The sequence below is a fragment of the Vulpes vulpes genome, chromosome 9 (assembly GCF_048418805.1).
Source record: "Vulpes vulpes isolate BD-2025 chromosome 9, VulVul3, whole genome shotgun sequence".
Classification (NCBI taxonomy): domain Eukaryota; kingdom Metazoa; phylum Chordata; class Mammalia; order Carnivora; family Canidae; genus Vulpes; species Vulpes vulpes.
Genome location: NC_132788.1, coordinates 98,413,777 through 98,436,338, shown reverse-complemented (window position 1 = coordinate 98,436,338; position 22,562 = coordinate 98,413,777). Strand labels below are relative to the sequence as shown.

The window sequence follows — 22,562 nt, the reverse complement described above, 5'->3', positions numbered from 1 at the left end:
GCGCGTGCTCAGCACTTGCAAGTATCATCCAGCTCCATCTAACATCAGCCCTGCGGGGTCGGTAAGACGCTGTTTTACAGACGGAGAAACTGAGCTCACACTGCGAGCCCACGGTGGGGGTTGAATTTGAACCCAGGACGCCAGGGACCCACACGCGCTTAATACCCAACAGCCCTTGTGGACGTCCCTGTGAAACCAGGTCCGCCTGGGGGCACAGACTGGGCCTTATACAGATGGGAGCGGCACGTGTATGAGGCGAAGGTCCAGGCGGCGGGAGGTGTCGGGAAGAAGGGCATTTCTAAGCTCTGACACCTCTACGGCCGTGAGTCACGTCCGCCGGGAACTCTAGGAGCGCTCTGTGCCTTTAAGGCGGGAGCGGGGGCGGGGCCTCGGGGCGGGCCTGCCTGCCGACGCGGCGGGCGCAGGGTGAGCCGCGCTGGGAGCCTTTAAGGCCCTCCGGGGGCGGGGCCTGGAGAGCGGGCCCAAACGGAGGATTCGCGCCAGACACTCTCCTCCCCTTTAAGGCGCGCGGCAGGGCGGGGCCCCGTGTCTCGCTCAAGGCGCGGTCCGCGTCCGCCGTCAGAAAAGCGGCTTAAAGGCGACGCGTGGCGCGATGGCGGCGGCCCCACGCGCGTGCCGGCGGCGCTGGCGGCCACGCCCGGTGCTGCTGCTGCTGCTTCTGCTGGCGCTGCCGCCCCCGGGGGGCCCGCCGGGCGCCGCCGCCTACTTCCCCGAGGAGCGCTGGAGCCCCGAGTCGCCGCTGCAGGCGCCGCGAGTCCTCATCGCGCTGGTGGCGCGCAACGCGGCCCACGCGCTGCCCGCCACGCTGGGCGCGCTCGAGCGGCTGCGGCACCCGCGGGAGCGCACGGCGCTGTGGTGAGCGCGGCGTCCGGCCCGGGCGGCTCCACGCCGCGCGCCGCCTGCTGCCCCGGCCCCGGGCGGGGCGGGCTGGGCGGACCCACGCGTGTCCCCGGCTCGCTTCCGTCTGCGGGGCGGGCGGGACGCGCGGGCCCTCTGCTTGCGGTGCCTCCCTCCCCGGCTCTGCCCCGCCGCCTGGGACTGACCGTCACAGCGCCCTCGGGGCACCCACAGCTCCCAAGCAGGGGAGCCCGGAGCCCCCGCGGCCCGCATTGCGCTTCCACTAACGGGGGGGGCTTTCCAGCTTCTGCAGCGGATCCTGAACCCAGCCTGAGCCGGATTCCCTGCGCTCTGGCCAGCGCGGGTGGGTGCGTGGGTGGGTTAGGGGGCCAGGTGGCCAAGGGTAGGGCAACGCGGCAGAGCCGTGACACCTGGCTGGTGACGTCCCGCCTCCTGCCTCAGTTTCCTCATCTGGAAAATGGCAGCATTAGTAGAACTCCGGTTGCATTGGTCTCTGAAGCTTAACCGTTTAATGTAATGCACGTGAAGCCCTCGTGCCTGGCGTCTCTGGCTTGGTGCTCGGTGCCCAGAGCTGCGGCTGCTAGTATGTTGTCATTACTAGTCATCAATGATACTGTTGTTGTTAACTTAGTAACGGCTCATTTGAGGGGATAGCTCTCATCTGCCTGTGGACTCCGTAGTTTCCCTCGCCCTCCATCCCAGGTTCGCCAGCCTGGATGATGCAGGCACACAGTGGGTGCTTCAGAAATGTTCGTTGACGAGTAACCACAGGCCCCTATAAGGTAGTGTTGCTCACAGAACAGACTCGAGGAAGGTGGGGTGGGGGTATATGATATATGCATTTTTATTATTTATTTATTTATTTTAAAGATTTTATTTATTCATGAGAGAGAGAGAGAGAGAGAGAGGCAGAGACACAGGCAGAGGGAGAAGCAGGCTCCATGCAGGGAGCCCAACAAGAGACTCGATCCCGGGACTCCAGGATCACGCCCAGGGCCAAAGGCAGGCGCTGAACCACTGAGCCACCCGGGGATCCCCAATATATGCATTTTAAAATTAAACCGCAATATTTAGTACTTAACATGGTTATAAGATCCTAGATGCTCAGTGGTATTAACAGTGTCTAGTGTGTTAATTTTTCCAAAATTAGCTTGTGGGTCCTGTCTTCATCTGGAACACAGATGAGGAAACAGGCTTGGAGGGGGGAGGCATCTTCCAGGGCCATCAGCTGGTGGAAGGCCAGTTTAGAGTGTAGAGTGCATGTTGCTTCACTGCTGCCCCATCCTGCCTCAGTCTCCCCAGCCTCACACTGACTGTCCTGCTCGGCTTGCAGGGTGGCCACAGACCACAACTCAGACAATACATCGGCTGTGCTGCGGGAATGGCTGGTGGCTGTAAAGAGTTTGTACCATTCTGTGGAGTGGCGGCCAGCAGAGGAGCCCAGGTGAGCTCCTGGATCTGTCCTGACCGCCTACCTTCCTAGTAAGACTGGGCTGCGCCCCTATTCACACACGTCCTGTGACTCCTCATTGTCTTGAGACAGAACCTCAGCCCCTCAGCCTCTGACTCTCCAGCCCAACTCTGCAGCCTTAAGGGCTGGCCTTAGCTTCTCAGACCCGCCCTCATATTTAATGGACCATAATCCTCCAGTTGGACCTTTGCCCCAGCAGTTCCCTCCACCTAGAGTTCCCTCACTCTCTTGTCCTCCTGGTGGCCGCCTTCTGCTTTGTTTCCAGTCTCATTCTGTGCCCCAGTGCTCTGTTGCTTCGCTTCCCGGGAGCCTCTGGGCAATGCAGGCCCCTGGCTCCTAGCTGCCTGCCTGTCTGTCTGTCTGTCTTTCTAGTAAATGACTTTTTTAAAAAAGGTTTTATTTATTTATTTGAGAGAGAGAGAGCACAAGGGCGAGGGAGAAGCAAGCTCCCCGCTGAGTAGGGAGCCTGATAGGGGCCTCGATTCCAGAACCATCGGATTATGACCTGAGCTGAAGGCAGACACTTAACTGGCTGAGCCACCGAGATGCCTCTCAGGGTTTATTTCTTTACCTATCTGCCGTCCGGACCAAATTCTGAGTCTGGGAGGACAGGCCCCAAGTTTTCTTCTTTCTTCTGTGTGTTCTGTCCCAGCAGCTCCCCTTACTCTCAGGAATGACCCTACAAAGCAAAGAGGCTCCTAGCCCCATATCCAGAGCCTTCTTCCCATTCTGCAGGTGCTCTGGGCTTTTTTTTTTTTTAAGATTTTATTTATTTATTCATTAGAGACATGGGGGGGGGGGGAGACACACACACACACACACACACACACACACACACACACACACAAGCAGAGGGAGAAGCAGGCTCCATGCAGGTAGCCTGACATGAGACTTGATACTGGGTCTCCAGAATCAGGCCGTGGGCTGAAGGCGATGATAAACCACTAAGCCACCTGGGCTGCCCCCTGCCTTGGGCTTTCTCTGCTCTGGGCCTTTGTACGTGCTATGCCCTCTACTGAGGACACAAACTCCCTCCCCTAGTTTTCTCCTCTTCTGCCCCCCCTTCAGATCATACCTACATATCTCTTCCTCCAGGAAGCCCTCTCTGACCACAGCCCTTTGGGTTGCCATAGTGTCCCATCCTTTCCACATCACAGCTGCCTCTCTGCAGGTCCTACCCGGATGAAGAGGGCCCCAAGCACTGGTCCGACTCACGCTATGAGCACGTCATGAAGTTGCGCCAGGCAGCCTTGAAATCTGCCCGGGACATGTGGGCTGATTACATCCTGGTGAGTTTCTTGGCCAGCTACCCTGAGGAGGTCGTGGGGGAGGACTGGGTGGCCGCCGAGGGAAGGAGGATCAATGGGATGTAGAGACCATCCCTAAACCCCTTTACAGAGGAGAATAGGCTCTGAAAAGTGGAGTGAGTTGTCAGAGGCGACACAGCTGGTTGGCAGAGGAGCTGAAGTTCAATCCAGGGCTGCGGGGGTTCTTAATCATCAGGTTGTGTCCCCAGCCATCCCATATGGTTGGACACTTGGGTTGTCACTTTATTGTCACCTCTGCGCTCCCCCATGATGACATCTTCTGGGTGACTCCTGAGAAGCCAGAGGATGGGATCAGTGGGGGTTGGGGGTGCGCTGAAATGCTGGGCTGCTGAGGCTTGACTTTCACTTCCTTCTCCTGGACTGGCCATTGCCCCTGGAGGAAGGGATGGTTCAGGCTAGAGTGTAGTCATGTTAAGGTACCTGCCCATGGGCCTGTGCGAGCTCCTTCAGCCCATCACCTGGAGCTGGACATGATCTCCTCCCGCTGGGTCCAGCTCCCCAGGAAGGTTGAATTCGATGATAGCCTGTTAGAGCCTTTCCATCTAGGCACTGGGCCCCGAGCCGTGGTCTGTACCTTCTTATTTGGTCAGCAGACCTCCACAAGCCCCTCCCCTGCCCCCCACATGCCAGAACCTGAGGATGCGGGAAGAGTCAGTGCAGCCTGAGCCCTGCCTTCCTAGTGTGGCAGTGACCAGAAAAGGAAACTGGGTGAGGAAGTACCCAGAGGCAGCCAGTACTGTGATTGTGGAAGGGCAGCTGGTGGTGGATCTGTGTCCTGGGGCTGTTGTGACAAAGGACCACACACTTGGGGATGTGGGTAGGGGGGCTGCAAACAATGGAAGTTTATTTTCTCCCAGTTCTGGAGGACAGAGGTCTGAAGTCAAGATGTCAGCTGGGCTCTGCTCCCTCCACAGGCTTGAGGGAGGATCCTCCCTCACTTTTTTCAGCTTCTGGGGCCCCATGTATTCCTTGGCCTGTGGCCTTGTCTGCCTCAGTGGTCACGTGCACTTGTCTCTATTTCTTCTCCTCTTTAGGTCTTTAGGGCCTGTCTTACTCCAGTCTGACCTCATCTTAACCTATGTCCTAGTTACATCTGCGAAGATCCTATTTCCAATTAAGATCACCATCACAGGGTACCAGGGATCTAGACTTCAACATATCTTTTTTGGGGCCACCATTCAATCTACAGCAGATGGCACAGAGTGTAGTGCCGAATGAGCAAGGTTGGGGGGCTGTCTTAGGAGGGGACCCTAGCAGCCTGAAGGAACAAGGAAGCCACCCTCGGGGGAAGCTGAGGGCCAGTGTCTGAGGCAGAGGAAATAGAGTAGGGTGCAAGCTTGGGGCAGTCAGGCACTGACTTGGGGCAGTGAGGAAGCCAGAGAGGCTGGAGGGATGATGGAGGTGGTCCTGAAGTGGTGGGTGGCGGCCAAACTATGCAAACCAAGGGAGAGATTTGGTTTTGAGGGTAATGGGGAGCCATGGAGGGTATACGAGCAGGAGAGGACTGTGTTCTGATTTAGGATTTTCAGAAGCCCTGTGGCTGCCATGGGGAGCAAGACCTGTTGGGGCAGGAGTGGGGATAACAGGAGGCCAGGGTAGAGGCCAGTATGGAGCAGGGCTGTGGAGAAAGACAAATAGAATGAAGATACCTTCTTAGGCTGAAGGGACAGGCCCTGCTCAGGGACTGGATGTGAGGGTGCCAGGAGACCCCATGACCCTGGCCTGAGACCTGCAGAGAGGAGAAAGAATGAAGCAAGCTCTTCCTCAGAGCCCTGTAGGCTGATGCCTTAATCAGACCACTTTACAGATGGGAAAGTGGAGGCTTACAGAGGGAGGTGACAGCGTGCTTGTTGGTGGAGTCTCAGAACCAGGGAGGCATAGAGGTGGGACCTTCTGGAACCATCTAGCACAGGGCCTCCTTGTCTGCTACCCTGGATGTTGCTTTCATGGTTTGAGGCTGGCTGGTTTTCACTCTTTTCCCTCAGCAAACTTGGGTGGAATTCCATGTGTTGGTTCAAAACTCAAAGCAGCTTTTGACATACCGGTATCTTTTTGTAACTGGGGACTCAGGAAATCCATATTAAGATGTGAAGTCATTTGTCCAGTGTTTTAAAATTGTTATTAAAAAGACCTCTTTTTACTAACACTGTGGGTGTTACTTGTAAGAAAATATACAAGAAAAAGTAAGAAGCTTAGGGAAGAAAAAAACAAGCAAACCTTATAATCTTACCTCCCAGAGAGACTCACTTTCTGGCTGGTTTTCTGTGTTTTCTAATTGAGGTGCAATTCACATAACATAAAATTAACTGTTTCAAAGTGAACCACTTAGTGGCATTTAGTACATTCATTATGTTGTGCAACCACAACCTCGATCTAGTTCCAGAACGTTTCCATCACCCCAAAACGATACCTCATCCCCATTGAACAATCTACTCCCTCTCCCCCTCCCCCTGCCCCTGGCAGCCACCAGGCTTCTTCCTGTGTCTACACAGATGGCGCCTCTTCTGGACATTTTATAAATGAATCATACGCTATGTGGCCTTTGTGTCTGGCTTCTCTCAGCATGATATCCTCGAGGTTCATCCATGTTGTGGCGTGTGTCAGGGCTTCGTTCCTTTTTATGGCTGAGTGATGTTCCATTGTGTGGATGGACCACGTTTTATCTATCCATTCTTCCATTGATGCACACTTGGTTTTACTTCCACCATTTGGCTATTGTGGCCAATGCCAGTGTGGACGTGGGTGTGCAAAGGTCTGCAACCCTGTTTCCAGCTATCTTGGTGCATACCTAGGAGTGGAATCGCTGAGTCATATGTTGCTCTATGTCTGACTCTTTGAGGAACTACCAGACCGTTCTGGCTGTTTTTATTGTGTATAAATTCAAAGGTCGCAAATTCAAAAATCCAGCCATCCAGGGGCTGGGCCGGGAACAACCCCTGCGGCTTAACCCAAGGGGCAAGCCACCCTCAGTCTGCAGCGGGGGTTGTCATGTGGGAATTCCATTCTGGAGCTGCCAGAGAAGGCTGGAATTCTAGTTTTTGCTGTTGTTTGTGGCAGGTGATTTAAAGGTTTTAAAAAGCCTGTGTGGGTGACAAAGCATATCTGTGGATCAGATGCATTTATAAATAAATAAATATATCCTGGGAGGGCAGCCCCAGTGGCCCAGCGGTTTAGCGCCGCCTTCAGCCCAGGCCGTGATCCTGGAGACCCGGGATCAAGTCCCATGTCAGGCTCCCTGCAGGGAGTCTGCTTCTCCCTCTGCCTGTGTCTCTGCCTCTCTCTCTCTTTGTGTCTCTCGTGAATAAATAAATAAAATCTTAAAAAAAAAAAAAAAAAAAACCATCCTGGGAGATCCTCCTAAGAGTTCTGTAATGCATCGTGACCTGCATATCTTCACACCCCAGTGCACAGGAACACCCTTACCCGATCATTTTCTGTGACGTGATTCCTAGCTGTCTGGGCTCACTCTGCAGTGGGATGTGGCCGGAATTTCTCTAGCCAGTTTGCCACTGCTGGACTCCTGGGTTGTTCCCCAGTCTGTGTGATAAACAGCACCACAGTGAGCATCCTGGTGAGGCCTCTATGGAGAATGTTGGTGACACATAGTTTTGAGGGATGGGGGGGACCAGCAGGTTCCCCTCCGCCACCCCAATGGCGACCCTATTCCTGGGTTGGTGAATTCCATTCCATGCTGCAACAAGCAAGTCACAATCTTATTATCTCTACATTTAAGGCGTTAAAGGAAAACAAAAGGCTTACATAAAGATCTGATTTTTACACACTCTTTATCAGCATGTAATTCATGTTAGACAAACTAACATGAATTCCTCCCAGCCGCTCCCCACGGAGTTGGCCTCTGCTCCAACTGTCCTCATCAACCAGCGCTGCCTGTTTTATTATTAAAAGATTTTATTTATTCATGAGAGAGACAGAGAGAGAGGCAGAGACACAGGCAGAGGGAGAAGCAGGCTCCTTGCAGGTGACCCAATATGGTGCTCGATTCCAGGATCCTGGGATCACGACCTGAGCCAAAGCCAGACGCTCAGCCACTGAGCCACCTAGGTGCCCCGCATTGCCTGTTTTAAAAGTTTCCATAAGTGGAGCCACATGGTATACTCGCTGTCATGCTCGACATCCCGCCAGTGCCACATCTGGGCTGCATTTGTGTCTCTTTGTGCTGTGTGATCCGTCCTTTCTCTTGCTATGGAGTGTGTTTCCTTTTAGGAGCGTCACTTGGTTTGTCACTAGAGGCAGAACTGGATGGTTGAGGAACCGGGTGGCTTCCAGGGCACAGCTACTACTCCAGACCCCCAGACCTCCCTCCTCTCCCCTCCAGGACTCTGGCCTCCACCTCAGCTGTTCAGAGCTGTGGCCCAGGCCAGGTCAGTCTTATGGCCTATGCTGATGCTGTATTGGGTGTTTTGCAGTTCGTGGATGCAGACAACCTGATCCTCAACCCTAACACACTAAGCCTCCTCATCGCTGAGAACAAGACGGTGGTGGCCCCCATGCTGGATTCGAGGGCTGCATACTCCAACTTCTGGTGTGGGATGACTTCCCAGGTCAGGGGGCTGCTGGGGTAGGGTGGGACCTGGGGATGGTAGGGGCCAGCAAGTGGGGAGTGTGGCTGGAATCTAACTTATCATACCACCTCATGGTGAGCACTTTACAAGACCCTCATGGTAATCCTTGAATAGCTCCTTGACGGAGAGTCCATGACTGGGCCTTCTTCTCCGCACCCCCTTCCCAGTCACTGAGGCAGAAACAGGAACACAGGGAGAAAGGAATCGACATGCCTAAGCTCACACAGCTAGGAAGCATGGTGCCAGGTAGAACTTCAGGCACAGCTTGATCCAGGTGTTAAAATAACAGTTGTATCTTCCTCCATCCATTGGGTGGCTTCATTTTCAGACTCCTGGGGCATGATCCCAGCACAATTCGGCCAAAGTCTACTTTGGGCCTTGTCCAGTCTCCTCTTAAAGCTGAGCCAATTCTTGAAGCCAAGAAAATAAGTCAGGTTCTGATTGGCCAAGCCTGGGCCACAAGTCCCACCCCAGGGTTCAGGCTGGGGTTGCTGGCAGCACCAGGGAGAGTGAAAGGGTAGGTCTGGAGTAGGGGCCATGCCAGAGCCAGGACCCCGCCCTATCTCGTCCTGTCTTTCTAATTGATGGGCAATTCACGTAACATAAAACTCACCATTTTAAAGTGAACAGCTCAGTGGTTTCTATTTTTAAAAATATGTCATAGAGTTCTAAATGTTATTCTCTAATAATTCCAGTTTGTAAAGATATGGTGAAGAGAGAGCCCAACTTCAGATGGTTACAACTTATTTTCTAAAAGATTCCTCCCAAGTTCCTTGAAGTCATACCTCTGATGTTTAATCTCGTATAAATCAAGGGATCACACATATCCAGTCCCTTTCTCAGCTTTCTGATTTCCTCCTTCAAGTGGTTCTGATCTGAGATGTTGAGCTAGATCTGCAGGTGCGCAACTGCTTCCCCTCCCTCATCCACCACTGCCCCACTGCCCCACCACCTAAGGCTCTGGGGAGGGAGATGCCTGACGGCACCTAGAGCTCCGCACTCAGGGAATGCTCGGCACAGCCAGAGGCTGGCATCCGAGTCTTGCTCTCCAAGTGTTCCATGCCTCCCCTTGTCCCAGGCCTCCAGCCTCAATCTCTGGGACCCCCATATAGAACTCTGCCTTCCTCCCCACAGGGCTACTACAAGCGCACACCCGCCTACATCCCCATTCGGAAGCGGGACCGCCGGGGCTGCTTTGCAGTCCCCATGGTGCACTCGACCTTCCTGATTGACCTGCGGAAGGCAGCATCCAGGAACTTGGCATTCTACCCTCCTCACCCTGACTACACCTGGTCCTTTGATGACATCATCGTTTTTGCCTTCTCCTGCAAGCAAGCAGGTGAGCCCACAGGGACTTTGCCAGCACAGGGGCATCTGTCTGATTCTCTGGGACCAGTGTCAGAGCCCACAGAAGGGTCACAGAACGAGAACTGCAGGGTGCAGGATGGCTTCAGGTGTGGCTCTATCCAGGTGCTCAGGTGATGTTCCCAAGGGCTCGCTTTCTCTCCAGCCCTGGCTTCACTGGGTCACTTCACTCCCCATATCTTTAAGACCTCTTTATTGAAGATTATTTCCATCTCGATATTCTCCTGTGTTTTCTAGTTGAGCATAATTATTCCCTAATTGTATAATTAGGGAAAAAATATTTTAAAGAGAAAGAGAACACAGCCAGCGAAAACCGACCTATCATTTTTTTTAAACCATGGTTCAGCAAACTATGCCCCATGCACCAAATCCAGTCAACCATCTGTTTTCCTTTAGCCACAAGCTAAAAATGTCTTTTGGGTTCCTGGACCTAATTCTATCATGTGTTTAGGGGAGGGGGAGGACTTCCCCGTACCACCACACCAACAAGCAATTGTCTGTAGGACAAGCAGGGTGTCCTACCATTCAACTCAATTCTGATCCTGTCTTTGCAGAGATCGTATCATATCCCACAGGTTGAGGTTCTCAATCCTACCAGACCGCCCCTCACCCTAACTTCAGATGCCGGCCACAAATCCATGTTCTCACTGTGCTTCTGGCCAACTGGCTACAAATCAGAGGCTTCCAAGAACACTCTCTTGGGTTCCATTAACTTGCTAGAGCAGCTCACAGAATTCAGGAAACGCACTTACTCACTAGATGACTGGTCTGTTATAAAAGTATATAACTCCGGAGCAGCCAGGTGAAGAGATGCTGAGGGCGAGGTATGTGGGAAGGGGCACAGAGCTTTCTCACCTGCTCCAGGTGTGCTGCTCTCCCCACATCTTCACCTGTTCAGCAACCTGGAAGCTCTCTAAACTCCATCCTTTTGGGTTTTTACAGAGGGTTCATTATGTAGACATGATGGATTGAATCATTGGTTTTTGGTGATTCATCCTCTAGCTCCTCACCCTGCCCCTCTATTCATGGTTGATCTTCCTGGCAACCGGTGTGTGTGTGTGGCTGGTAGGGGGGAGGTCGCCTGTAAGTGCTTTCCAAAAGTCACGTGTTAACCTAAGAGATACCTTTAAGCTCTCAACATCTGGGAAATTCCAAGAGTTTTAGAAACTGAGCCTGGAACTGTGGACAAAGACCAAATATACTCAAGAAGTCTATATTTGGTCATCTGAATGGAGAAAAGAAATGAAGAATAATATTTTATGATATGAAGATTGTATAAAATTCAAATTTCAGTGCCTATAAATAAAGTTTCATCGGCACACAGCCACACCCGTTCACTTAAGCCTCATTTCTGGCTGCTTCTGTGTTCCAGCAGAATCTGAGTCATTGAGACAGAACCGTCTGGCCCACAAGTGTAAATATTGACCATCTGGTCCTCTGCAGAAAAAGTTAACCAGTTCAAGTGAAAATCATTTTCATTGGGTTTTGTACTTAAAAAAAAAAAAAAGACAGAAAAATGTAAACCACTCTGAAAAGAGCAAATGCAGATGGAGGTACCAAAACTACTGTCTTGTTCAGCCGCCTCTCCTGTTTGGGCCTAACTGTGCATCTGTGCAACCCACCCGCTGTTTTGCGGTTTGCTGTGTCACAGAACCCCATGGGGATGGAGACAGTAGCTGTGCAAGACGCTCGTTAACAGCTCTGGAGCTTTCCCCCGGGGCTTGCCTGGCAGTGTGAACCCCTCTTCTGGGTCCCGGTCCCAGCTGGAGAGCTGAGGAGTCTCTGCTGCCTGTTGGGAACAGGGGGACCTGCTTAGGTTCCAACCCCCTGCTGGGCGGTGCAGCTGGTCACGGGGGCCACTGCTGCCTTGGAACGTTTTCACTTTGGATTGTTGTTTCCTTGGCCCCAGAGGTCCAGATGTACGTCTGCAACAAGGAGGTGTATGGCTTCCTGCCGGTGCCACTGAGGGCCCACAGCACCCTCCAGGATGAGGCTGAGAGCTTCATGCATGTGCAGCTGGAGGTCATGGGTAAGTCCACCTGCGCCAATCTGGGAGGGCCAAGTCACCTCCCTGTCTCTACTACCTCTCATCCATCCCCTGAGCACTGATTGGGTGTCTGCTGCATGCCAGTTCCTTTACTGGGAGTCTGGCATGAAGAAGGTGGATGGTTGTTCCGGCTCTTACTAGCTTGCAAGCAGCTGTGCACAGCATCCTGAGAGCTGTCAGGATGGCCTTCTGGGAAGAGGTTACATTAAGATGCAGTAGGGGGGAGGAGTTAGCCAGGAAGAGGATCATAGCTGCAGGGAGCAGCACATGCAAAGGCTGGAGGGGACTTGAGCTCAGAGAACAGTTCAGAGAACAGGGAAATAAAGGGGCAGAAAATAAAGGAGGTAAAGGGGGCAGAGCTGGCAGGCAGGGCCAGCGCAGGGGCCTTGGACACCCAAGCTGAGAGACAGGCCTTTTTCCCAGGGGCAGTTGGGAGCCATAGAGGGTGCAGGAGCAGAGGGGCAGCAGGTTTCCACCAATGGACCTTTATGTGCATGGCATGTCTGGGACACCTCCCTATTTTGGGCTTTTCCTCATCCATGCCTCTACCAAACCCCAGACCCACCATTATTTAATATTTATCTCAAGCACACTTTTTTTTCCCCTCTTAAATACATTTTTTAAAAAAGATTTTATTTATTTGAGAGAGAGAGTGAGCAAGGAGTGGGAGAGCAGAGGGAGAGGGAGAAGCAGATTCCTCATGCCAAGCAGGGAGCCCAGTGCAGGACTCAATCCTAGGACCCTGAGACCATGACCTAAGCCGAAGGCAGATGCTCAACCTACTGAGCCACCCAGGCTCCCCCGCTTGAATACATTTATTTAAAAAAGGAAACTAGATATTTTTACCGTAGTTGCAAGCTCATATCTTTTTAATATATAGACAAATAAATCCATAAACTGTTAAACTAGCTGTCCCTCTAGTGGGCGCCTGAGATCAGACAAGCACACAGGGCTGAGCTGCCATCAAGGTTGAGGAGGGGACTCGTGCCCCAGCTGGGGAGCACCAGAGCAACCACCCAGTGATATGATACCTACTTCCATGAGGGCCGCACCCTGTGCCGGCCACACATATCCCCCAGAAGGCCCCTGAGGCAGCATGGCCATTCCTCCCACTGCACAGACTGGGAGGAGCCCTGCCCTGGAGCTCCTTTCCCACTCTTAAACCTAGCTCTGGAAAGTTCTGCTTATGGCACCCCCTGGTGGCTGAAGATGGAACAGCACGTGCCCTCTTTGTTTTGAGAGACTTTTGGGTATTTTGAGGTAATACCTGGAGGCTGCAGGGTCACCAGAGTATGGACCCTTGCAATACTCTAGTGTTTGTCACACACAGATGCCCAGACCTGGTGCAGCAGCCTCACCAGGCTGCAGTCACAGAGGCAGGTCTCTACTTGTTACCAACTCCAGCGGGAACTGGCCCCTGAGAAATGTCTCTGAGGCTGCCATAGTTTTCCTAGTTTATTATATTATTTATTATTTTAATTTTATTATTTTTTATATTTCAAGAGAGAGAAACCATGCATATGAACAGAGGTAATGCAGAGGGAGAGGGAGAGAGAGAATCTTAAGCAGGCTCCACACCCAGCAGAGCCCAGCGTGGAGCTCTCATGAGAACATGACCTGAACCGAAATCAAGAATCAGACACTCAACTAACTGAGCCACCCAGGCATCCCTAGTTTTCCTAGTTTAAAGTTTCTCATGCATTTCTGGTCAGAAAACCATTCACACTATTGTCAGAAACTGAAGGCACCAGAGGGGTGAATATTTTCCTGTGTCTCTAGGGCCCAAGCAAAGTATATAGAACAAACAGAAGGAGGGTCTGGAAGATTCAGATATTTGTGTAAATCTTTCCTTCTGGTTTCAGTGGAGACATTTTCTCTCCATCCATTATGTGGATACCTGGACCTGGTTTGTGCCTGTGATTTTTTTCATGCATTCAAAAGTCTCTTACGATGAAATTTCAGGCCTGCAGGAAGTCTCAGTAAGGTTCTCTGTGAATGGGGAATCCTACAGCCTGCTTCCTTCCCTCTGCTCATGCACAGTGGGGCATCTTTCCCTATCAGCCCCAGATACTTTGCTTGGTATAAATCCTGTTTGTTGAGTGTTAGCACACACCGTGGGAATGCGTGGTGTGCATGTGGCATGATGATTTTTTTTATATCCTGTCACCAGGCCAGGCCCTGGCCTTCACTCTGGCCCTCCCGCCACCCCAGTTTCATCGGCCGATGGGTTGTAGCTATCTTGTTCTTCTATGAGTGGAATCGCCCAGCATGCCTCTCTCAAGTGCCATGTCTTCTGCTCAGTGTCCTACCAGTGCCAGTGTGGCTGCCATGTGCAGCTGTGGCTTGTTCCTCGCCTTGCCACATAGTGTTACACGTGGATGTTTAACCACAGATTTATCCAGTCTTGGCTGCATCACACATCACTTACAAGTCTTCTCATGAGGGATACAGGGTGTTTCCCACTGTCCCCAGGGTTGCTATGAGTTTCCCAAGCATGTGTGTGAGGGAGTTCCAGACATGCATCCGTGGGTGCCAAGTAAGGAAATATCCACAGGATTGCTCTCACTTCTTACAACAGCTGCAAGGTCATGGGGCCCCCAAGACCAGATTAGGGGTTTGATAATTCACTAGAAGGACACAGGACTCCCTGGAAGCCATTACACTCCCAGTTACTGTTTACTACAAGCAAAAGGACACCGATGATAATCGGCAAAGGGAAGAGGTATCTGGGGTGGCACCCAGCAGAGTTCCAAGCATGGAACTTCCGGTTGTCCCCTCTCTGTGGAGTCGTGTGGACAGCTTTCACTTGTAGCACTGCTGTGTGACAATATGCAGGGTGTACTACCATATGGAGATGCTCCCTGAGCCTTGGTGTCCATGGTTTTTACTGGGGCTCACCCACATGGAGCTGGCTGATTACCACATGGGTGACCTCCGTCTCTACCCCTGCAGAGGGCGAGCTGATTCTACGTGACCCAAGCCTCCTGCCCTAAATCACACTGTTGGCATAGACCACTCCAGGCCTCAGGCAAACAAAGATCGTCTTATTAGGCAGGATGTTCAGAGGGCTTCCACCTCTCAGAAGCTGAGGGACAAAGCCAGATTTTTCTTTGGGCAAGTTTGGTTATTCACCCCATGATGGGCCTGGAGGTGTTAGGTTTTTATAACCACTGTGATGTGACTTTCTGGAAAGGCTAAATTGCTTTGTTCCTTCTGGATGTCTGGTGTGCTCCGTTTTCACAGAACTGATGCCAAAGAGTGAGGAGACCCTCCGTCCCACAGGCAGGCCTTGTTGCCTCCACACCCCCCAGTGGAGGGGCAGACCCTTGGGAAAAAGGGAAACGACACCTGGAGTTTGGACCCGGGTCCTCAGATCCCAACATCTGGCCCTTGATCTCCAGGCTCCCCAAAGAGGATGGGGAGTAGCCAGAGCTGTGAAGGGCCCTGGGCAGGAGGAAAGCCCGGGATGCAGTGTCCCTAGGGGGCCCAGGTTGGCTTTGGGCCTCGCCTAGGCCTGTCTCAGACAGAGGGGGGCTTTGTCTGTCCCATGAAGGCTCATCCCTTCTGGATGCAGAAGCCACCCTGGCATCCAAGGATCTGGTCATTCTGAGGGAGGCTACCAGGGATGTGCCAAGATGGGGCTCTGGAGACGTGGTCTGGTCTGAGCATTGTTCACAGCAGCTGGAAGGGCAGTGATCATGACCACTCTGAGATTCTTGCCATTCCTTGGCTGGTAGACATGCCACTCCAGTCACGTGGTCACCTTTCCCTTGTGTGTCTCTGTGGTCGTCCCTCTGTGTGCATGGCTGTATCCAAATTTCTCATTTTTATGAGGATCCCAGTCACTATTTTAACCTGATTATGTCTATAAAGACCTTATTTCCAAATAAGGGCACATCTTGAGGTACTGAGGGTTGAGATGCTAACATGCTGGGGAGGACACAGTTCAACCCATAATGTGTGTCATTTTACAACATCTTTTCCTGAAGCCTCTGTGAGGAGGAGGTTTTTAAAATTAGGAGCCCTGGGGTGCCTGGGTGCCTCAGTCGGTTGAACATCTGACTCTTGGTTTTGGTTCAGGTCTTGATCTCAGGGTCCTGAGATTGAGCCCCATGTCAGGCTCAGTGCAGAGTCTGCTTGAGATTCTCTCTCCCTCTGCCCCTCCTCCTGCTTGTGGACTCTTTCTCTAAAATAAATCTGTAGGGCAGCCCCGGTGGCGCAGTGGTTTAGCGCCGCCTGCAGCCCAGGGCGTGATCCAGGGCATGATCCTGGAGACCGGTGATCGAGTCCCACGTCAGGCTCTCTGTGTGGCGCCTGCTTCTTCCTCTGCCTGTGTCTTTGCCTCTCTCTCTCTCTCTCTCTCTCTGTATCTATGAATAAATAAAATAAAATCTTAAAAAAATTTAAATAAATAAATCTGTAATGAAATGAAATAGAAAAACAAAACAAAATAAAGTAGGAGTCCCATTTTATAGACGAGGAAAGCCAAGGCCCTGACAGGTCAAGGTCACACAGCTTGCCACCATTCCTTTGTTCATTCTATGAATAATTATTGAGTGCCTGCTGTGTACCAAGCATTGTGCACTGGAGACTCAGTATGAGTGGGCAGACCTGGTGTCTGTCCTATGGGGTTCATAGGAGACAGACAGGAAGCCAGGGAGGTAGGGCTGCAGGATTGGGATTTGATGATCAAAGGCCAGGTGCTGTGGGAGCTAGGTTAAGGTACCCTGCTCCAACTCAAGAGGGCATCTTAGTTGGGAGGTCAGGGAAAGGAGAGGAGAAAGGAAAGGTGTTTTGGGCCAAGGCCAAGCATGTGCAAAGGTCCTGAGGTAGGAAGGGGTGCATTTGGGGCAGTGTCAACAGCCAGGGTGAGTAGGTGGGGGGTAAAGAGGCCAGCACCAACATTGTGAACAGAGCGGTGTCAGGCACAGTCTCCGATGCCAGGCCAAGGAGCTTTAGGGTAATGGTTCCTGGAGCTTAGGGTAATGGTTCCTGGAGAGGTTGGGGAGGGGATGTTGTTCCTCCCCCCCCCCCAGTGTCCCCACTGACCCCTTGGCACTGTCTGGCCCACAGTGAAGCACCCACCAGCGGAGCCCTCCAAGTTCATCTCGGTGCCCACCAAGACACCTGACAAGATGGGCTTTGACGAGGTGAGCTGGGCCTTCCCTGGCGGGTGGGGACGGGGCGGGGACACGCCTGGAGGGTCCTACCAGAGCTTCTGGCTACAGGTCTTCATGATCAACCTGAAGCGGCGGCAGGATCGGCGGGAGCGCATGCTGCGGGCGCTGCAGGAGCAGGAGATCGAGTGCCGGCTGGTAGAGGCCGTAGATGGCAAGTACGTTTCCCCCTCTCCCCGGGTCGGGGCATGGGGGGCCAGCGGGGAGCAGGTCCGTCCAGGGGTGTAGACCATGCCCTGGCAGCCCTGGCCTCGTGGGTCCAGGAGAGGTGCTAAGGATGGAAGAGAGAGGGGCACGCTAATGGTGGCACAGCAGGCCCAGTGGGTCTTCCTCTGACCCGCCTCCCCCACCTCCAGAGCCATGAACACCAGCCAGGTGGAGGCGCTGGGCATCCAGATGCTGCCCGGCTACCGGGACCCCTACCACGGGCGGCCGCTCACCAAGGGCGAGCTGGGCTGCTTCCTCAGCCACTATAACATCTGGAAGGAGGTAGGTCTGGCAGGGGAGGGCAGGGCGGTCCCCCCACTGGCCGCTCAGGGAGGGACTCACGGGCGCCCCCTGCAGGACCCTGAGACTTCAGCAGGATGCAGGGCCTGTCTTTAGAGAACGCTTCACCTGCATGTCACCTGCACCCTGGCTGGGGCAGCTGCTGTCCTTTCATTATACGGATGGGGAAGCAGACTAGGGAGGGTGGGATGAGCCTGGCTCCTGAAAAAGGTGGGGGTCTCAGGCCCAGGACTCCCAAGCAAGGCCTCTTCCCACCCAACTGCTGTCACATGTCTTTGGAACCCGGACTCTGTGCTCAACCATTAGGAGTAACGGCCATGGGGACAGTAAGCAATGCTAACCCCATGCCAGGGGTTTGCCAGCCACCCTCAGAAGGGAGGGCTGTGATAGGTGGGAACTGAGATTCAAACCTGGAACCACGGAGCATGAGGCCAGATAGGGCATTTAGGCATTTGAGGTGATGGGTGCTCTTTCCCTGAGTGAGATTCGTCACAGAGGGACGTCACAGAGGTCACAGACGTCACAGAGGGTGTGGGGCAGAGGTTACCGTGTTCAGGGGGCCAGGACTTGGTGTCAAGTCCAGCCCTACCTCGTAGAGGGGTAAGTTCTGTAACGAGGGTCCCTGTTGTTGCAGATGACAGTCACCCTCCTCAGTCTTGAGGACTCTCAAGTGCATTCAGGGAGCACCCAAGCACCTACTGTGCATTTGGCCTAGTGCTGGTGCTGGAAACGTGACAGCTCCTAAGACAGATGCATACCCCTGCAGGGGGCTCACAGCCCAGGGAAGTGGGGAGACTGATGGCAAACCACAATAAACCAAGTGTGATGCACCCACAGCAGGGCCATGAATTGTCCTCAGCTGACAGCTTTGGCCAGTGGTTGGGGAGGGTGACATCTGAGCCGAGGCCTGAAGGCTGGGGGCTTGCCTGCTGCCACGACAAGGGGTGCTTTGTGTCAGCACAGGCATAGGCCCTGGGGTGGGAAGAAGCAGCTCAGACAAGGCCAAGGCCAGGGCACCTGTTGCCACGTGTGAGGGGAGCCAATGGCCAAGAGGTCGATCCAGTAGGTGGCGAGGAGGGCTTGTGTCTGCTTCTCTCCTACTGCCCCAGGCCTAAGCAGAGCTGATGTCAGGGTCAGGTCTGGCCTTGGCCTCCATGTGATGTGGGCAGGGCACCCCCCTCAGGTCGTGGACCGCGGGCTGCAGAAGTCACTGGTCTTCGAGGATGACCTGCGCTTTGAGATCTTTTTCAAGAGACGCCTGCTGAACCTCATGCGGGACGTGGAGCGGGAGGGTCTGGACTGGGACCTCATGTGAGTGTGGGGCAGGGCTGGTAGTGTGATCTACGCCTGGGTGGCGCTGGGCTGGGGCCAGGGCTCAGGGGTGCAGTTTGGAGCAGGGTGAAGCTGGAGCCTGGAGCTCAGAAGTGTGACCCAGAGCCTGTATGCATGAGGACCTTTGCAAGTTAATAGGCCAGCCAGCTCTTGGGGTTGTGGCAGAAGGGGACTCGGGTGTGGCCTGTGTGAGGGGCCCTGTGGTCCCTGGATCTGAGAGCAGTCAAGGCTTGGCTTAAGGCCTGGGGGGTAGGGCCACAGGCCTGTGAGGATGACTGGGAAATCTAGGGACCTGGCCTGTGGGGACGGGGCTTTGTCAGGGCTTGGAGACTTGCTAAGTCATGTAGGAAGATGGGGTGTGGCAGAGATTTGACCTGGAAGCCTGTGTGCATGGCTGGAGATCTTGGGGTGTGGCCTGGGGTAGGTGTGGTCAGGGTTTGGGAGTGTGCCCAGGATCCGGGGCATGGCTGAGTGTGGGGCATTGCCAGGGAGCCTGGGTCTTAGACCAGCACTAGGTAGGATGTGGCTAGCGTATTTCTGGAACAGCCTTTTGGGATTTCCTGTAGGTGAGTTGGTTTGTCCTCCCACCATCTCTCTCTCTCCTCCTATGTGCAGAGCCCTGATGTAGGTTCTAGGCTGCAGACTCTGGACCATGCTAGTAATAGGAACAGTAGCCATATCCCTTCATCCCTACCTACTCACCATTCCTGCACCTTGCGCAGCTGCCCCACAGTCTTCTGAATTCAGAGCAGCTTCCTTCCTAGCGCGTTCCTGGCCTCAGAGAGTGTCCAGGACGTCCTGTCCTTCCCAGCTCCAAATTCTCCCATGGCTCCCTAGTGCCCTTGGAAAAAACTCAGTCTCCTCCCTGCACATCCCAGACCCCTGTGGTCCTCCCTGGTCCAGCAGCCATACCAGCCTCCTCGTTGCTCCCCAAACCCGCCAAGCCTGCTCCCACCCCAGGGCCTGATGGAGGCTCACTCGATCTCCGATCTCCGACTTGCTCAGTCAGCATTCTCCAGCGGGTGGGACGAGGGTGACAGGGCTCAAACTCTGCCCCCGCAGCTATGTGGGCCGGAAGCGGATGCAGGTAGAGCACCCAGAGAAGGCTGTGCCCCGTGTGAGGAACCTGGTGGAGGCGGATTACTCCTACTGGACGCTGGCCTACGTGATCTCCCTGCAGGGCGCCCGCAAGCTGCTGGCCGCCCAGCCTCTCTCCAAAATGCTGCCTGTTGACGAGTTCCTGCCGGTCATGTTTGACAAGCACCCAGTGTGAGAGGGGCTTGCAGCGGGCGCCCGGGCCGGGGTCTCGCTGTGTGTCTGTCCTGGGTGGGTGGGCATGGGGCTGGCAGACCCCGGGGACAGACGTGTCTACCTGTCTCCTCCCTCCTCCATGCATCCCATCCACCCGCCCCTGCCCTGCCCACTTCTCCCTCCATCTGCCCCTTCCTCCCCACCCACACCGCCCCTCCTCCCTCCCCTCAGGTCCGAGTACAAGGCCCACTTCTCGCCCCGCAACCTGCACGCCTTCTCGGTGGAGCCCCTGCTCATCTACCCCACGCACTACACTGGGGACGACGGGTATGTGAGCGACACGGAGACCTCCGTCGTGTGGAACAATGAGCACGTCAAGACCGACTGGGACCGTGCCAAATCCCAGAAGATGCGGGAGCAGCAGGCCCTGAGCCGCGAGGCCAAGAACTCAGACGTGCTGCAGTCCCCGCTGGACAGCGCTGCCCGCGACGAGCTCTGAGGGCCAGTGGCCATGTCCCTGGGGCCTGCTGCGCCCCCCGCGCCCCATCCTGCAGACCCCCGGCAGGCTGCCCCGGGCTGTCCGCACAAGGCGGTGTCCAGCCAGCTCTTGCTCCGCAATCACGTGCACGCAGGCAGCTTTCATGGAGTGCCTACTGTATGCCGGGAACAGGGCTTGGCACCAGGGGGATCAGCAGGACCCAGACACCGTCAGTGGCTTCCGAACACTTGAAGTCCTCACCCTGTACCAGGCTCCTATGTTTGGCACTGAGTGATGCATAATTACTCCCTCCGTCAGGGATTGATTCAGCCATCAAGCTTTTGTTGATTCCCACCCTGCAAGAATCAGCACTAGTGAAACAATCATTGTTTTAATTCATTGGTATTTATTGAATGCCTACTGTATGTCGGGCACCAACCATTCTAGGCTCTGGGAATATTGAGATAAACAAGACACTTCCCGTTCATTCCTTCGAACACCTATGAACCACCCACTATGTGCCTGGTACTTGTGACACAAAGATAAGTTCTCACTGACTTAGAGCATTTGTTGAGTGCCTGCTATATGCTAGGAACTGAGATTGGTGCTGGGGGTGAAGATAAGCAAGGTGCTTTCCACTCTTCAATTGGTTTCTTCCCCACACACCTAAAGAGCACCTACTGTGTGCCGGGCATTAGTGATACCAAGCAGTATGGCAGTTGCTCGGCCAGCATTGGATCACCTACGTGTGTGCTGGGACACGTGTTAAGTGCTGGCCACCAAGATGAGTCTTTTACTTCTCCATGCAGCAGGCATTTATTGAGCGCCTACTGTGTACCAGACCTCATGGACTCCCAGTGGGATGAGAATGGTTGGCTGAGTTTGATCCCTGCCTGCCCCCACTCCCCCGCCCCCTGGTCACCCAAGCTGTGTGCAGACAAAATCCCCCCACCACCCAGGAGGGAGGGTGGCTCTTCCCCCACTAGGGGCAGCTGGGCCCAGTGACCACGTGGCCACAGGCAAGCTCCCCTGGACCCTGCCCCCCTGGTGGGGGCCAGGGATGAAGACAGAGGCTGGGTCTCCTGTGCTCACCCCTGCTCCCGTGTTGACCTGTCACCCTGTGTGCTTGACCTCCCTGGCCTGCGTCTCAGGTGTGAGCTCTGCTTGCTCCGTGGGGTTCCTACCGCCAAGCCTTTGGTGGGACTCTTGAGGGGGGGGCTTGCATGGGCTCAGCTGCACCAAGGCACAGCCCGTGGCCTGGGCAGGACGTTCCCCTGCAGGGCCTGGAGGACTTGCTGTGCCTCCCGCCTGGAATGAATGTCAGAGCCAGTCAGTGGTGCTTTGCTCACTTAGGGATAACTGCTCACTGGGTCAGGTCCTGGATAACCTGCTTATTTTTTTATTAAAGGTTCCTGGTTGATTTTCACATAAACCTGTATTCTCTTCTTGCTCCACTGCTCTGCTTACCACGGTTACACACTCACACTTCCCACCCCCCGCTGCCCACTAAGATGTGGGAGGAAATGAGGTGCTGGAGGAGAGCCCACCCTGGAGGGAGTGGGGGTGAGGGTGTGTAGTGAGAGTCCCTCGTGTCCCACCCGGCCCACCCCATAAATCTTCCCTGAAATAGCCCAGGGACAGCTGGCCAACCGCACTGTCTCCTGCGGGGGTCAGCTGCAGCGTGGTCTCAGATGACAGAATGAGAAGCTGTCACGTTTTGGAATCTCCAGAAAACTGACTCCAAAATGAGGATTTGAATTGTCCCAAGAGATGACCCCAGGAAGCCCGCCCATGAGGGTGGGGACATGAGACAGGGAAGGAGCCCCTGCCGGAGGTGCCAATGAGCAATTCACTCTGGGCCGCCGCTGGGGGCCTCAGGGGACAGCACTGAGCATGCCCCGCGGAATGGTCCCACCTCAGGTGATGGGGATGAAGTGTTCATCCACACCTGGTTCTTCGTCCAATACTTAAAGGTTCTCAAGATTTCTAAGGACTTGGAAGGCTTGGGTACAAACCCAAGCCTTTTACAAGAGAGCACAGATGGTGTGTGATCCTTGTGGGAGAATTAGAATATGCCGCTAAAACAGAATTAAATCTTCTATCCTCAGAGACAACAATTAACATTTTGGTGAAAAACCTTTCAG

At 54.1% G+C, this 22,562-nt stretch overlaps 1 protein-coding gene across 2 annotated transcripts; it reads left to right on the top strand.

Annotated features, from left to right (window-relative positions):
• The first annotated feature begins 409 nt into the window (after positions 1-409).
• Positions 410-21,850, top strand: COLGALT1 (collagen beta(1-O)galactosyltransferase 1). 2 transcript variants are annotated; one of them, XM_072721261.1, is made up of 12 exons: positions 410-876; positions 2,213-2,323; positions 3,522-3,639; positions 8,106-8,240; positions 9,396-9,600; positions 11,536-11,655; positions 16,747-16,823; positions 16,902-17,008; positions 17,207-17,339; positions 18,541-18,668; positions 19,752-19,958; positions 20,172-21,850. In XM_072721261.1, exons 1-12 carry the CDS (start codon positions 614-616, stop codon positions 20,437-20,439), a joined length of 1,872 nt encoding a protein of 623 aa, XP_072577362.1. In that variant the 5' UTR covers positions 410-613; the 3' UTR covers positions 20,440-21,850. The 2 variants fall into 2 exon arrangements, with proteins under 2 accessions (XP_072577362.1, XP_072577363.1); XM_072721262.1 differs by lacking the exon at positions 410-876 and adding an exon at positions 931-1,661.
• Positions 21,851-22,562: the final 712 nt, after the last annotated feature.

Excerpts from the sequence above, each read along its gene's own strand:
- COLGALT1 (XM_072721261.1), top strand. The coding sequence starts at position 614 with ATGGCGGCGGCCCCACGCGCGTGCCGGCGGCGCTGGCGGCCACGCCCG. Across the intron at positions 8,241-9,395 it reads GGTGTGGGATGACTTCCCAG|GGCTACTACAAGCGCACACC; the intron begins GTCAGGGGGCTG and ends TCCTCCCCACAG. Across the intron at positions 17,340-18,540 it reads ACTATAACATCTGGAAGGAG|GTCGTGGACCGCGGGCTGCA; the intron begins GTAGGTCTGGCA and ends CACCCCCCTCAG.